At 53.3% G+C, this 16,382-nt stretch overlaps 2 protein-coding genes across 4 annotated transcripts in view; one reads left to right on the top strand and one right to left on the bottom strand.

Moving 5' to 3' along the window:
• Positions 1-6,779, top strand: part of Zcchc14 (zinc finger CCHC-type containing 14) — a 45,301-nt gene extending 38,522 nt beyond the window's left edge. Inside the window, exons 11-13 of one of the 2 annotated variants that reach the window (XM_032888084.1) lie at positions 485-625; positions 706-2,166; positions 3,304-6,779. In XM_032888084.1, the coding sequence (XP_032743975.1) occupies positions 485-625; positions 706-2,166; positions 3,304-3,323 (1,622 nt within the window). In that variant the 3' untranslated portion in view covers positions 3,324-6,779. Of the gene's footprint in view, positions 1-484; positions 626-705; positions 2,167-3,219 lie in introns of both variants that reach the window. The other variant, XM_032888083.1, reaches the window with a different exon arrangement.
• Positions 6,780-7,312: 533 nt separating this feature from the next.
• On the bottom strand, positions 7,313-15,026 carry Map1lc3b (microtubule associated protein 1 light chain 3 beta). 2 transcript variants are annotated; one of them, XM_032888086.1, is made up of 5 exons: positions 14,834-14,988; positions 11,547-11,602; positions 9,248-9,354; positions 8,604-8,774; positions 7,313-7,776 (listed from the first exon to the last, which is right to left on the bottom strand). In XM_032888086.1, the coding sequence occupies exons 1-5, from the start codon at positions 14,871-14,873 to the stop codon at positions 7,722-7,724; spliced, it is 429 nt and encodes a 142-aa protein (XP_032743977.1). In that variant the 5' UTR covers positions 14,874-14,988; the 3' UTR covers positions 7,313-7,721. The 2 variants fall into 2 exon arrangements, with proteins under 2 accessions (XP_032743977.1, XP_032743976.1); XM_032888085.1 differs by having other exon boundaries at positions 7,313-8,774; positions 14,834-15,026.
• Between the last annotated feature and the right edge of the window lie 1,356 nt (positions 15,027-16,382).

The raw sequence follows: 16,382 nt of genomic DNA, 5'->3' as shown, positions 1-16,382 counted from the left end.
GCCTTGGACCCTAGGGGGCCGTGCTCTCTCCTCTACAGCATGGAGCAGGGTGCCCCCACACTGGCTGGCCCTCCACACTGAGTGTATTAGCCTGAGTCACAAGTTCCCCTTTGGTGCTGGAGAGATGGCTCAATGGTTAGAGCACTGGCTGCTCTTCCAGAGGACCCAGGTTCAATTCCCAGCACCCACATGGCAGCTTACAACTGCCTGTGACTCCAGCTCCAGGGGATCCAGTGTCCTTGAACAGGTGTAAATGCAGGAAAAACAAATGCGAGTGAAATGAAAATACATTTAAAAAGAAGCACTACCCCCTTTGATGTGTCACCTAACATACGGCCTTGAGTGCTTAGTGCAGTTTTCAAGATTCTTGGAGCTTGGTCTGACTTTGGCTGGGGCCCTGCTTCCTGGTGTCATGGCAGGCGGGATTCTTCTGCCTGTGGGCACGGGCTACGCAGCTGTTGACCTCTACCTGCCTTCTCCACAGAGCTGCGGGTGGAGGTGGAGCCGCCGGCTCACCAGCTGCCCCGAGAAGGCAGCTCCTCCGAGTATTCCAGTTCCTCCTCTAGCCCCATGGGTGTGCAGGCTCGAGAGGAGAGCTCGGACAGCGCCGAGGAGAGCGATAGACGTAAGACTCCTGTGTGTGATCTGTGTCCTCCCCACCTACCGAGCCTGCAGTTACCCTGCTAACGTCTTCCCCGTCCTCAGGTGTGGACATCCATGTTGAGGGCACTGAGAAGGAGAAGCCCGTGATGCTTCTGGCTCACTTCCCGTCCAGCTCGGCAAGACCCACAGCCCAGGTTCTGCCTGTGCAGAACGAGACCGGCTCCAGCCCTGCGGGCCACCACCCTCTGCCCGCACAGCTCATGCCTGCAGCTCCACACCTGGCGCCTGTCCGCATGCTGAACTCGGTGCACAAGTCAGACAGAGGCAGCACGGACGTGAAGCTCCTCTCGTCTTCTGTCCACTCCCTTCTGTCTCTGGAGGAGAGGGGAAAGGGACCTGCTCCTAGAAGTGGCACGAAAGTGGACAAGAGTTTCGGCGGGGCTGTGCTGGACACACTGCCCTCAGCAGCACCTCACCCACCAGTGCAGGGCCTCTCGGGCCTGGTAGAGAACACCTCTGTGTCACCCACTGTCTCCTTTGGTCCCCGGGCCAAAGTTGTGCATGCAGCCACACTGGACAGGGTGCTGAAGACAGCACAGCAGCCGGCCTTGACTGTGGAGACCAGCTCAGCCGCCACAGGGACACCGAGCACTGTCCTGCACGTGGCCCGGCCGCCCATCAAGCTGCTGCTGTCGTCCTCTGTTCCTGATGACACCGCCATCTCTGGGCAGACTTCTTGTCCCAACAACGGGCAGATCAGCGTGCCCCCTGCAATACTGAACCCCCGGAATGCTCTGTACACAGCCAACACCAAAGTTGCCTTCTCTGCAGTGAGCAGTGTGCCCGTGGGCCCACTGCAGGGCAGCTTCTGCGCCAATAGCAACACTGCCTCCCCCAGCAGCCACCCCTCCACCTCTTTTGCCAGCATGGCCACTCTACCCAGCTGCCCAGCCCCCAGCTCCAGCCCTGCCCTCTCTTCTGTCCCCGAAAGCAGCTTCTACAGTGGCGGTGCTGGCAGCAGCTCCCCAGGAAACATTCCTGCCTCCAGTCAGAGCCACCACCACCACCACCACCATCAGCAGCCCCCCGCACCCCCCCAGCCCGCACCCCCCCCACCAGGCTGCATTGTCTGCACGTCCTGTGGGTGCAGTGGCAGCTGTGGCTCCAACGGCCTGACGGTCAGCTACGCCAACTACTTCCAGCACCCATTCTCGGTGCCGTCCATGTTCACCTTCCCTTTCCTGCCCTTCAGTCCCATGTGTGGCAATGGCTATGTCAGTACCCAGCAGTACGGTGGTGGCTCTGCCTTCCCTGTGGTACACACAGCCTACAATGGCAGTGTGACTCCAGACCCTGTCCTAGGTGGGCAGTCCACGTTCGCAGTGCCACCCATGCAGCACTTCATGACGGGGACAGCGGGGGTGCACCAAGCCCAAGGCCTGGTGGGCAGCAGCAATGGCTCCAGTCACAAAAAGAGTGGGAATTTGTCCTGTTACAACTGTGGGGCCACTGGCCACCGTGCACAGGACTGCAAGCAACCGTCCATGGACTTCAACCGGCAAGGTAAACACACCAGGAGGAGCCTCGGCCTCCTTGCTCTGTTGCTTGTGGCTCCTGGGACAAGTGCCCATGGCTGCTTGGCTTGTTGAAAACAGTAAACTTGTTTTTAGAGGCAGTGTATTTAACGAAACCCAGGCTAGTTCCTGGGCCCTTCACAACTGCCTGTGATTTCAGATCTAGGGAGTCCACTCCCCTCTTCTGGCCTCTGTTGTCACTTGTACGCATGAACACACCTATACACATCCCTGCCCCAAAGCAACAAGAACCTCAGAGCCTCTTTACCTTAACAGAATGAGCTGGATGTGCAGCCAGGGGTTGCTGCCACCTCCTGGGAGAGTTGTGAAAATGAAGGACTGAGCAGTCACTTAAGGAGTCCCTTGCCTCCGTAGCCCCCTCTGCTGGTCTGTCTGCTCGGTGCAGCTGTGTGGCAGCTGCCTCCCTCCTTCCCGTTGTTTATTTCCTGTTATCTGTGTTCTTCACATCGAAGTGTCTACTGCAATATGCCAGGTTTAGTCTTTTGGTGTCCTGTCTGCTCTCAGCCTCCAGAATGCTGGGATGATTAACACATGCCAGGCTCACCAAGGCTCACTCCTATTTGTTTTGGGAAAATTTCAGTATGGTTAGGAAAATTGGTCCCACTTTATCCAGCTCTGGGTCCCCAGCACCTCCATCTCTGGTGTGCAGTTTCCAATGATCCTCACCACCTGCAGAACTTTTTGAAGCCTAGTCAATACCTGTGGCTCGAGAAAGGCAGTAGTGTGCAGGGTGCCACCTCCCTTCCCAGAGCTGTCCTGCATCTGCTCAGTCCAGGCCTTCCCTGCCCATGCGTGCAGCCGGTTTGAGTGTAAGTCCTATGCCCAGAGAAAGACCCAAGGCACTGAGACATGGGCGGTGGTGCTCTTTTGCGCATGACTGCGGCTGTGCATGGGTGCGGTCAGTCCTGAGTGGCATCTCAGAGCAGGTGGGTGGTGTGTGCACTTCTATAACTGACTCAGGCTTCACCCTCTCCTCTCTCTCTCTTTCTCTCTCTCTCTTTCTCTCTCTCTTTCTCTCCAGGAACTTTTAGGTTGAAATACGCCCCTCCAGCAGAAAGTCTGGACTCCACGGACTGATCCTTTTTTTTTTTTTTTTTGGCAACAGAACATTTTATTAAGCCATGAAAAATCACATAGAGAACTGAAGTCAAGTTGCTGTGGAACCATGGAGACCTAAGGAAAACCACATAGAGAGCGGAAGTCGAGTTGCTGTGGCGCTTAATATTTTTAACCCAAAGGTGCTTTACTTCACTATACTGGATAGAGAATCTAGCGTACAAGTACGTCAAACTCGATTTCATTGCCAAATTCCTAGTTTTGGAGCTTGATCCAAGGATTGCCTAGTGGACATCGCTTTGGCAGTAACATGGCCGTCATACCATTGCTGCAGCATGAAGACCTGTCTCCTGAAGATCGATGATCCTTCTAGGCTCACACGTAATTCCAGGGCAGCTATGCACGACCTGAGTCAAGACTGCAGGTCAGAGTTCTCTCAAGTTCCCCAGTCGGATCCAGGACCCCTTTTTGGGCTAGGAAGAGCCAGCTGGACTTTGCTGTTTCCTAAAGCGGGAGCCTCGTGTCCGGCTTCTGGAGGATTGCACTACCTGACAGGGGCCTCTGCAGTCTGGGAGGCAGCCTCTGCTGGGACGGGCCATGTAGGAGCTCCATCGGTGGGCATTGGGGTTGGCACCAGCAGGCTGCTCCGCCAGGTACACCCAGAAACCGATCGCAGGGTGTTCTGTAGACACTTGGAGCAGTTCCAGGTTTTTAATATTTTTTTCTGTAAACAGATTTACACTATATTAGTAAATAAGACGTAGCTCACTCTCGACAGCTTCATTCCGAAGGGTCCAAGTCCCAGGGAATCCAGTCACCGAGGCCTGAGACCAGCCCTCCCATCGGAGGCTTTGAGCCTGCTCTCTCCAAACAAGAACCAACTCTCGAGGACATGGGAATGACTCTGCTTTGTGAGTTGGGTGTGACTGCCGCGCCTCATTCTTCAGGAAGCTAGCAAGCTATGTGTGTCTCAGATGGCTTCCCCAGGACCCCAGCCCCAGAGCTCACTGCTGATGAATTCACACTTGACACAGACATCAGCAGTAATACAGTTCTGTGATTTCATGAACAAAGACTGGAAACTGTCGGCTTCTTTTGTATAGGCTGTGTGTTGATTGTTAATTCCGTTAAAATTGCCTGGAAAACTTCAGTAGAGAGACGCAAGACTCCTCGAAACCGCTCACCAGTTACCTACCAGACCAGGGGTGGGGGTGGGTCCTCACTCCTCAACAGGGTGTGAACGTTTCAACCCACACAGCGGAGGCATAAGGGACTTAGACCTCCGAGGTTAAAGGGAATTTTATGCTCAGATAACATTATTTATAATGCTAAAGCCTTCGGTATTAAAAATCGATGGTAAGATCTTGCCAAGGATTTTCCAGCTTCCTATTTACAGAGAAGAAGAATCACAGTACTTAAACCATTCTTCAGATGGGACAATCACCCTTATGCAGAATTAGTGTAAATCTAAATACCCTAGAACTGGAGGCGTTGTGACATAAGGCTTCATGCTCTCAGATGGGCTTTGTGTCTGTGGAGACCCACGGAAGGCTTGAGTGGTGTGGATTCTATGCAATGCAGGACCGATAGACCTGTTCTGTCCATGGCACACAGGATCCTCTGTTCTGAGGTGATGGTGATGAGGCATTAGGGGATGCTCTGTTGATCTCTCACTCAGAAACACTACAAATGTCAACACAAGAACTGACACAACTTTGCCTTAAAGAGCACCAGACTGGGATTGGTCGCATTGTGTTAATAAGGAAGACCTAGAGTGTTCACTGATGTTTACGATTTTAATATTTCTGAAGGCCATCACAGTGGCCTGGGTATGTGCTGAAAGCCAAACTTTTAAATTTTTTGGTTTTTTTTTAAACAAAGAAATATTTTAAATAAATCCTATTTCAACACAGTTGTTGTTGAAAACTGTCTCATAACAAAAGAAAAAATCATATTTAAGTTTTCTGTTCTGTGGTCAGTATAGGGAATGCAGTGTTTTACGGCTGTTGATCTGCTGTGGCAATTCCACGTTACCTTGTGGCATTGAGGAGGTGAGCGAGCTCCAGCACCATTCATTGCAGCTGTCCAGGCAGCAGATGTCTGTGTCTGGAAGCCGCCGGCTGCCTTTGGAAGAGCATTGTGGTGTGGCATCTCTGTGAAGCCGGCTGGTGAGGAGGAGCGAGGAGCGCGTGCAGCCTGGCCCGCAGGCACCTCCTCACCAGACTTCATCGTTACACACCTAACAGACCAGCCCTTTCCTGTCATTTCTCTAAAACTGCTCAGTCAGGTGCAGTGGTGCCCAGGTGCGATGGCCCCAGACTCATGTCAGATTCTAGCCCTGTGTTAACATCTCGGGTACAAAGTGGGATATTCAGACAGGAAGGAGGGCACAGTGTTGGGACAAAACAGCTATGTGACCTTTTTGTTGTTGTAGCAAAATACTCCGTTTTTTACCTTCCTTTCCAGTTTTTATTTCACGGTCAGTAGTGAAAATTGGAAAGTGTTTTAATGCTGAAAACTCCTAACTGCTGAAGGGCACCGGGGGATGGGATCTAGCGCTCGCAGTGAAGACAGTTGTTGAGTGTATGTGGCTGGGTATCCGGAAACCAGCGGCAGGCACACTCCTCTCTAAAGATGGCAGCAGCTGGCCTGTTACACAGTACTCAGCAGTTCCCGTGTGGGACTCATTAGGCTTCCAGTCATTTCTGCAGGTCAGCCTCGCTTGTACCACATGCACGTGTGCCATGACAGTCCCGTGAGGACAGCCCAATGGGAATTGGGTCTCACCCTCCTCACCCCGTCCCTGTTTCTCTGCGTCTGGCATTTGGTCTGACGTGCTAGTTTTACAGCCGGCTAATGGGTGGCATCACTTGCCGAAGTCTTAAAAGGTTGCAGGGACTTGGTCTATCTGTTCAACCTCATCCCCAAGGAGTCTTGGGGAACTTGAGCAGGGGGACAGCTGTCCTTTCCAAAGTACAGGTGACTCCTGTAGAGCCAATCAGGTGGCCCAAGAAACCATCAGTCCAGAGATGGGACTGACCGCTGCCCCGTCCCAGGGTTTCTCTGAAAAGGCAGGCACCTGTAGTCTACACTTGGCAATACTTCAGCAAACCACATACTGTACTGGCAGGGCCAGGGCCAGGGCACTGCGCTGCCACAGGGGGCAGTGGCCCCGCCTCCAGGTCAGTTCTCACGCACACAGGTGTTGGTACCAGGACTGAAACCTTCAGATTCTATTGGGCATATTTTCTTGTTAGGAATGAAGGACAATTCTCCCATTTTTGAGCCATTCTTTTGTCAATTCTACAAAATTGCATGTAACTTTATAAATATTTTTAAAAGATATAGTTTTGTAAATATTTAATATTCTGCTAATTTGATTTTGAATTGTAAATGTCAAGTATTGTTTTTGGGGTTTTTATGTTTTATTATACTTTGTTAAAAGGAAAAATTGTACATTTTTAGACTGTTTTTATGAGTAAATTTAATGTACGGAAAATAAAAATTTAAAAAAACTCAAAAGTATTCAACCTTCTTAGATCTTTTGTCAGTGAGGCAGGTCCTTCGTAAACATTGTCACCTAGAGCTCTAGAATGTGGCCTACTTGCCTGCCCGCCCGCCCTTCCAGGACGGGGCCTGCTAACAGCACTGCTAGAGATGGACCTGGATGATGTTCTCACTGAGCGCTGCCAAGGCAATGCTGTACCCAACAGGCGTCTACCACCCAGCTTCTGGGCTGAGGGGACTTGCAACAGCTTTGCAGAGCCTGTCGTCTGCTCTAAGCTGAAGTTGATTACAATGTCCCCCAAGTACCAGCAGCTGTCCCCAGGAGTAAGTCCTTTGGTGTGTGTGTTCTGGTAGCAAGGTCACCATGTGTTCCCACAGCACCACTGTGCACCTGACGGATGGCAGGTCAGTCAGCTATTCAGAGAATTAAAGGCAGGAGCTGGTGGCAAGCTGTTGACCAAGGAAAGGTTGTCTCCCCCTCCCCAGCAAGAGCAGTGTGGGCATACTGCAGGATGCGGCTGCCGTGCTGACACCATGAGAGAACACTCAGGACAGGTCCAGTTGTGCCTTTATTGACTTAGTGCATCAGAGTACAGGTGTCCTACAATGGCTGCCTGAGCAGCATCTTAGAGCAGCATTACAGGAGTCCTTCCCGACCGCACCATAGTTATAAACCAGGGACATGACGTACACAACCCACACACGGCAGCAGTGGGGATTTACACAGTGTAACATAACATTAGGGTTAGCAGGGACAGCTGCATGCAGGGAGGGTGGGTGCTGTGGGGAGCCAGGTCGAGAGGTGGCTGTGTTGGCTTCCGTCCGTGACAGAGGCAGCTCTCACTGAGATTCTCAGACACGAGTGAGTGAGTGACCGGGGATGGTCTGAGTGTCACAGTGGGCTCCATGCAGGTAGCAGGAAGCAGAGGCTTGCTTTAGTTGGAAGTGGCTGTATGTCTGTCACAAGCATGTCTCTCTTCCTGTTGCTGTTGCCTTCAGAGCTGACATGTATGTACTGGCATGAAATGGGGAAACCCCAACAGCTGTCAGAACTGCCCTTACAAAGACTGGGTGTGCACTGACAGGTGTGAGCCACGCACAGGCGAGTGCACTTGGACTTCAGCCCACCACTGGACAGCTGCATGGGAAGGCCAGCATTGCACACCTGAAGCAGGCATGGACCAGAGAAGTCCAAACCAGGAGAAAAACACCTTGCAGTTTCTTAAGAAGCTGGACCAAGCAACCCCTGGACAGGGTTGGAACTGGCCTCTGAGCAGTGGTGCATGTGGTAATGTCTACACAGCAGCGGGTGAGCGTCCCACACTGCTGAGGTGAAATGGCTGGGGTTCAGGACCAGGGCCCGTGTGGGTCCTTAGAGCTATGTCCTATACACCTGACCTGTTTCGGGCAAAGCCAGAGCCCTCTAGGGACCTCTGCTAGGCAACCTGGGCGAGGGACTGTTTCCAGGGACTTCTCTGAGTAGAAGCCCTTTTAGAGAAGGCAGCAGGTCCCAGGAAGAGGCCGCCCCTGACACTGCTCTTCTATTTCAAGTCCCTACTAGGGAGAAAATGTCAAAATAACTTGGTCTTTTTATTGGCAACTTAGGATGCAAAGTATTTTATTTTTAAACTAAAGTTTGAACACAGGATAGTCTAGTTTAGATGAGTTTCCAAGCCAAATGCACTTGCATGGCGCTCAGTTTCTGGCTGAGATAGTTTCTAATCCCCTACGTGGGTGCCTACGTTCTGATCTGTGGGTGGTGAGCTGACCAGCTTCCGCTGGTAACGTCCCTTTTTGCCTTGGTAGGGGCTTAACAAACATTAGGCATTGTTCTAGTCTTACACAGCCAGTGCTGTCCCGAACGTCTCCTGGGAGGCATAGACCATGTACAGGAAGCCGTCTTCATCTCTCTCGCTCTCGTACACTTCAGAGATGGGTGTGGACACACTCACCATGCTGTGCCCATTCACCAGGAGGAAGAAGGCTTGGTTAGCATTGAGCTGCAGGCGCCTTCTGTGGAGAGAAGAGAGCAGGGGGCTCGTTGAGGACTCCACAACTTAGGCCCCGAAAAAGCACACTGACCAGTAAGACCAAGCACGCCCTGGTCCCCAGCCCCTGCTAATCAGGGACTAGCATCCACGTGGCCATGGGTTCATGGCCTTTGGGCTGCTGCAGCTGAGACCTTATGAATGCCCCCTGTGCAACTTAAGTTTACTAGAAGGGGAGGATCTTGAATTGGGGCCAGCAGCACTCTACCGCATCTAGCACACTTTAAAGAGTCGTCATCCAGGAGGAATGTCCACCCTTTAGTCCCTCAGAGGTGATGCCTTCATGCTAGCACACATCCACTGCTGACCTGAGATACACGCAGCTGAAAGCTAGACCGGCCTGCCTTAGAAGGACGCAAAGAAGCAGGAGGGACCTAGGGCTGGCACGGAGATGGCTAAAGGACACTCAAGGAAACAGGACAAGAAGTGGCCAGATACCTAATTATCTTGATGAGCTCGCTCATATTCACGTGATCAGGTACAAGGAACTTGGTCTTGTCCAGGACGGGCAGCTGCTTCTCACCCTTGTATCGCTCTATAATCACCTGCAGAGAGAGGCCAGACACTCAGCAGCACACAACACTCCCCACGCTGAGCCTGGCCCATGCCATGCAGTCGTCTCACCCAGCTCTCCTGGCTGCCCACAGTGCTCCTGTGACCAGTGCTCGTTCACAGCTCTGCCACTGTCCCTGGCAAAACCGTGACATGGCCACCAGGCACCTCTGTTGTCTGAACTGTGCTAGGAGTAAAGATGCACGTCACACCCAGCTATTGTTTCACTGTAGCCCAGGATGTCCTTAATCAGGGCCCTCCACCTGCACAGCCTCCTGTGCTAGGATCACAGACGTACGTGAGCCTCATAGCCAGCAATATATTCCACCCAAGTCTTATGGACCAGATGGTGGTAAGCTGCCATGTGGGTGTTGGAAATCAAATCCAGGTCCTCTGTGAGGGCAACAAGTGCTCTAAGCCACTGAGCCATCTCTCTGGCCTCCAAAAAGAAATGTTAAAAGCAGCTTGGTATGGTGGTGCATGCCTTCAATCCCACCACTTGGAAGGCGGATCTGTGTCTGAGGCCAGTCTGGTCTACATAGCAAGTTCCAAGACAGCCAGAGCTACATAGTGGGACCCTACACCAAAAATAAATCTTAACCAAAATAAATGTTAAGCCAGGCATGGCTGTAAGAGCACATTTACAATCTCAGTATCTGAAGGCTCAGGAGTGAACTGCCTTCAAGGCTAGCCTGGATAAGACCAGCCTCAAAAATCAAACCAAACCGAAACGTTGCTAAAAGATCTGAGCATTGATGGGCTGGAGTCGCAGTCCACCACGGTGTCCAGACGCCATGGACGTTTACCTGGACACCAGAGATTCAAGCCCAGTCACAGCATGCCAGAGGGGGACACCGCCACGTGCTACTTCCGGAGGGAAAGTGCTAGTCTCCAAGCACCCCAACTCCAAGCTCCAAGGGAAGCTTGAAGCAACCACAGGAGATGCCAGCTATGGGTACTACACACCTGGGTCGAGGCGGACTCTCGAGAGAACGGAGTAGAGAAGGAGGCTAGGAGGTCCAAGGCATTCTTCCACAACACCAGAAGCATGGGGACACTGGAGGGCTGTCCTGAGACAGGCTGTGAGCAGGGCCCAGCCCTTGTTGGGAAGCCCCACATTCATGTGAACATGCCTGGCTCCCTCCCCACCCCCCAACTTCTATTCTAGTCTCGAGTTTGGGAAGAAGGATTGGCTGGACTGAAATGGGCTGTCTTCGAGGTTTCCAGCCCGGAAGGACTGGGGGTCACCGCTGTGGCCACCCTGTTTTCAATGGGGCAGCACGGAGCCTTGCTCTCATGTTTGCTTGGTGTCATGCGCAGAAGATGGCAGCTGAGTTTCTGCAGAGATCCCTAGCTATTGTAGAAGCCACTGGCTGTGCTGAGACCACAGCTCGCAGGAAGCCGTGCGCAAACCCTGCAGGCTCAGGCACCTGCGCTTCCTACAAGTGGGTTGGGCAAGCACTCTAGACTGAAGGACTGTTCCAGGCCAGGAAAAGCTACTCAGAGCACCGGTCCAGGAAGCCCGGCCCCTAGGTGAGGAGAGCCTGGGAATGTCCAGCCAGCTAGAACAGCAGGCCCACACCCCCACCCTGACGCAGGAGTCTCAGCCTCTCCTTATCAATGCTCCTCTTTCAGAACGGTTCCAAGGCTGTGAAGAAGGCTGCACAGGGACATACGTGCAGGACTTGGCACTGGGGTTTTTTAACACTGGGAAAACCGACATACTTCCACTATGAAAGGGGCCCGATACCAGAGTCCCTCCCACGATGTGCGGACTAGCTGGAGTACAGGCATCGTAAGCAGTGGCCTGCCCATGCCTGACTCTGCATGCAGCTGTGTAAGGTCTAGAACTGGGGCACATGGGATACAGTAGGGGCTGAGAGTCAGTCCTTTATGTCCTATAAGGCTGCCATGCCACCCTGAGTGCGACTGCTTCCTTAGTGACAGCTGGAGTGCAGATTATCAGTCAGTCAAAAGCTCGGGCCCTGGGTTCAATCCCTGGCACCACCGAGGAAAAGCAAACCGCTCTGGCCCTCCTGCCCTTTCCCCTTTGACATCCCAAGAGCAGCTCAGGTTGGGAGGCAGTGGTTAGTGGGCACACAAAGTCTGTAAGCCCAAGGGCTCCTGGGGCTCTAATGGGGCTGGGGTCCCCTCTGCCCAGAAGCACCATTGCTGTAGAACCTACTGGGATCTTGGTGGGGTGCTGCTCCCGGATGAGCCGGACATCTTCCACTCTTTGTTCTGCAAGAAAGAGACACAATGATTTCAGGGGCCATGCTGCCACAGTCTGCTGTGACGGTCTTGTGTTGAGGCAGGGCAGTCAGTGGAACCTACCAACATGGCCCAAGGGATAAAGTCCTCATTGCCAGGGGCTGCAAACCCAGATGGACAGCCACACAGAACAGGGTTCCCGTGTCACCCGGGGAGGGTGGGGGTCTCTCGAGCTCATTGTCGCCCCTGACGATTTCTACCTTTGCTGTTAAGTCTTGTTAATTTTTCAGCCCTGGTAAACCAAGGACTAATGCAGTTTTTGCTGAGCACCAGGTAAGAAAAAGAAGGATTGGGGTGGAGAGATGGCTCAGTGGTTAAGAGCGCTGACTGCTCTTCCAGAGGTCCTGAGTTCAATTCCCAGTAACCACATGGTGGCTCACAACCATCTGTAATGGGATCTGACGCCCTCTTCTGGTGTGTACTTATATATAATAAATAAGTAAATCTTAAAAAAGGGGGAGGACTGGTTTTATTTATTTTCTGAGATGGTCGATGTGTCCCGGGCTGGCCTCAACTCAGACCCTCATATCTGAATCTTCCCAGTACCGAAATTATAGCGTGCGCCTGGGCTAGTGTGGGGCGCTCTCTCAAAACACACACTGCCCCAGTCAAAACACCAAAAAGCTCACTGCTGAACTCTTCTGAGAACGCCTGCTTCCCACTGCTTGTTAGCGACAGGCTCTCCTGTCCCACGGCTTAGCAGCTAAGGATGACCTTGAACTCCTCCCGTGCCGGGAGCTCTTCAGCCAGTCTAATCTTCATTTTCAACACTGTACCAAGCTCTCTGCACTTCAGGGTGCAAGGAGCCAGCCATGCCACAGGAGATGGACCTGCCCTTCTCCATTCTGAAGCACTAGCTGATCTCTCCTCACCATTTCTCCATCACCCCACAGAGGGGATGGCACCATCTCTTCACACGGCTTCCGGCCACTTTCCAGAAGAACCCTCCACTGTATGCCTGCTGACTACTCCAGGGTTTAGTCACTGCACTGAGTTCACTCTAGCAAACAAACAGCTACGCACGCACCTGGCACGCTCTACGCCTCAGGCTTCAGAGAGGGCTCAGTAGTTCAGAGCAGCCTCTCCCTAAGAGGACCTGGGCTCAGCTCCCACCACCCACAGGGACTCATAGCCGTCTGTAACTCCCTTTTCTGACATCCACGGGCACAAGGCATGCACATGGTGCAGACATATATGTAGGCGAAGACCCACACAGATAAAATAAAATTTAAAAGGTTGGCAAGTTCTAGGCCAGCTTGAGCAACAGTGTGGCACAGGTCCTTATTTAATCCCTGCACATCGGGCCAGTCCCTATCCAAATCTGAGGCCAGCCTGATCAGGGCTACATGGAGAAACCCTGTCTCAAAACACAGACAAACAAAAAGCCAGGCACAGCAGCACACCTTTAATCCCAGCGCTCAGGAGAAAGACACGAGGGTTCAAGGCCAGCCCGGGCTACACAATGAGACCCTGTTTAAATCAACCAACCACTGACAGCGGAAACCCTTAACCTAGGTACACAGTAGATGGGAGCAGGGTCAGAGCTTTAAGGGCAGAAACAGTTAACACTGGTAAGAGGAGAAATGCAGGGGTTGGGGATTTAGCTCAGTGGTAGAGCGCTTGCCTAGCAAACGCAAGGCCCTGGGTTCGGTCCCCAGCTCCGAAAAAAAGAAAAAAGAAAAAGAGGAGAAATGCAGGCCGCAAGGCTCCACCACCACAGACTACCACGTCATTCTGATTTGTCCCAAAGGGAAATGCAGGAATAGTCGTCTTTACTAAAGCTAACGGCCAAAACTGATGGCCTATAGGACCTGCCAGCCCTGGCTGGCCGCAGGGACAGGGAACCAGGAGGAGGCCTGCAAGAGCCGAGACACTCGGGGCAGACAGCTGTGCAGAGCCAACAGCTTGTATTGAAGCCCAGCTCTAACTGAATGGCACACTTATTCATCGTCTCTCTGCTCACACTGGGCCAAGCAACCCGAGACAGCTTCAGCACCTCCTCGTCCCACAAGAGCCCCCACCCAGGCTTGTACAGAAGATGACAAATGACCAAGTAGAAGCCACAACACGGCAGGGACCCGCTGAAGAGGCCCAGCAGTGTCCGAGCTTAGATGCCTTCCCTTCAACCTCTGGAAACCAGGAGTCCAGAGAGCAAACGCGCCGAGAGAGTCCGCACTAAGAATCTGCAAGCCTACACGCCTCCTGGCTGCCTCAGTCTCCTTCCATCACTGGGGATGATTGTTACTTACTGGAAGTATGAGAATTTATGACAGAAAGCTAATGGGACTCTGCCACTAGGCGGACCTTGAGCTTCACCGCCCCAGGCCCCACCCAGGTGCTTCAGCTACAAAGGGTCGGTTTGGGGGTGAGCCCTAAATCCATCCACCCAGTAAGCATCCCCTCCGTCTGGATATTGCAAACTCCAGAGCTCCAACCTAAATCACTCCAAACTCACTGGAAAAGAGCAAAACCAGCCTTGGCCTCCTCAAAGAGGCCGCTAAAACAACGCCTGTGTGGCAAACCTCTAAACTGTCAGTGCCCACCGTCAGGACCAATAAAGTCAGAAGCAAGGAAAGCAGCAGCCATCAGACGCCGGTGCTTTCTTCAGAATGGCTGGGGTAGGGAGAGAGCAAAGGCAATCTAGGGAAAAACATCGCAAGCCAGGTGGAACTTTGGAGAGATTACCCCCGGTCACTCTGGGGACCCGTGTCCTAGCTAATGTGCACGCCTTATTTTTCCCACCCACACTCCTCTCTTGAAGACTGTTCCAGAATAACTTAAGATCACTACAAACAAACAAAACAGCTGTTAAGTTTCCGTTATGAGACAAAGGCCACCTCTCCCACACACACGTTCCCAGGCGACTGCGGTAGCAGAGGCGGGCTGGGTGCTGCCCCGGGGATCGCAGGGCGCCCAGACCTGGGACCCACTAAGGACACAGCCGAGCGCGCCCCGCCTGCGGTGTCCTCAGTCACTGGGGTCGGGTCTCCAGTCCCGCAGGGAATGCCGAGCCCACTGGTGACCGACGGCCAAGGCGACGCTGCGCGCCCGGGCTACCCCGGGGACTGAGCCGCCAGGGACCGAGACCCCTCCGGATCCCCGCTCCCGCTGCGTCCCAGCCCCGCACGACACCACCAGGGAGACCCTACCTCCACCCCTCCCGGCACCCAGATCTCCCACTCCCGGGCCCGCGGCGCGCACCGAAGCTCCGGCGCTGTTTGAAGGTCTTCTCGGACGGCATGGCGCGCGGGGGTCCTGGGTCAGACGATCTGGCTCCCGCGACGATCACTTCCCTTGTGTGTCTCCTCAGCCCGCAGCCGAGTCAGGTGACTCGCGGCGCATCAGCGAGGGTGGGGCCGAGAGCGGCCCGGAGAGCAGCCATGACAGGCGTGGCGGAAGCTCGGCGGCCCGCATGCGTACAAGCGTCCAAGAATTGGTCCTGCGCCTGCGCCTGCGCCGGCTGCGCTGGGCACTTGCTGGTCGAGCATCTATTAGCCATTTCGCCTGGTCGGGTGTTGGTGCAGCGGAGCCCTGCACACCTTATTCCCCCTCAATCCTTGCATGGCCCAGCTGGTGTTCCAGTGCCCGCCCCCTTGCCGATGTTTTGACATTCCTAAATTCAGGCCTCGGTCTCCTTCTCCCCCAAAAAGTCTAAAAGCAAAAAAACTGACTTGATTCTCACCTGCCAAATCCTTACGTTTATGGACTCTAAGACGTCTGGAAACTTATGGTTGGATCTGAACTTGCAGCGCCTTCCCTGCGAGTCTTGTGCAGCCACTATCACGAGTATGTATCCCTAAGAGAAGCAAGGTCTGAGGAACTACAGACCTGGAGGGCAAGTTCAATGACTCGTCCTACTTGAGTGTCCAGCCTGTCCACTCTCCCTATAAAAGCCCTTTAGTGTATCTGAGCTGCTGATTGTGGAGTCTGAGGGACAAGGCTCACCTAGACTTCCCAGGGTGCTAGCCCATATGTATCCTCATTAACTTCCCACCACCTCTCATACATTTTTTTGGTGGGTGGGCAATCAAACTGTGTCCAGGAACTCCAGCAGAGGCCTGATCCAGGCAGGATCCACCTTGGAAAGTACCAGAGGACAGTTCTGTCCGGAGACCTTTATCTCAGCTGTCCCTTCACAGACAGATCCTTCTACCTCAGCTGACCCCTGGGTGGCTTTACCACAGGCATGTCCTCACTTTGACTCCTGCAGGCCTCCCGACTCCATCAGCCTTAGCTGACTACAGCCTAGGACAGGTTTCAGTCTCATCAGACAAGGCCATCGGTCCCATCAGCCACCCTTTCACACTTTCTTTGAGCCCCAAGCTGCCTGTGAGGCCATGCTGCCTCCCACCTTCCGTTTGTAAGAGCAGGTGACAGGTCTAGAGTTCAAACCAACCGACAGTATGGAGCAGCCACCCCCACCCCCACTGTGATGGCACATTTGAGCCAGCCTTGTGTTTTTACTGACACTGTACTGTCCCTACAGCCCAGACTTCCTCCTTTAACTGGGAACAACCTTCTTCACATGATGTTTGTCCAAGAGATCTATCTCCTTATACACCTATGTGAGCAGGAAACATTCAAAACGTATTACTGAAGGGAACCACAGAGGGCCTGCTTGCTTTGCTTTCTTATTGACCTGAGGACTATTGTTTTGTATGAAGCCTCTGGCCTGAGGGGCGAGAGACCAGGCTAAAAGTCAAAATGGAAGCCAGATCTGGTGGCGCACGAGGGCTGTCAGCCTAGCACA

This window comes from Rattus rattus, chromosome 17 (genome assembly GCF_011064425.1).
Source record: "Rattus rattus isolate New Zealand chromosome 17, Rrattus_CSIRO_v1, whole genome shotgun sequence".
NCBI lineage: Eukaryota > Metazoa > Chordata > Mammalia > Rodentia > Muridae > Rattus > Rattus rattus.
Note: the sequence above shows the minus strand (reverse complement) of the source record. Positions and strands in the feature narration are given on the sequence as shown.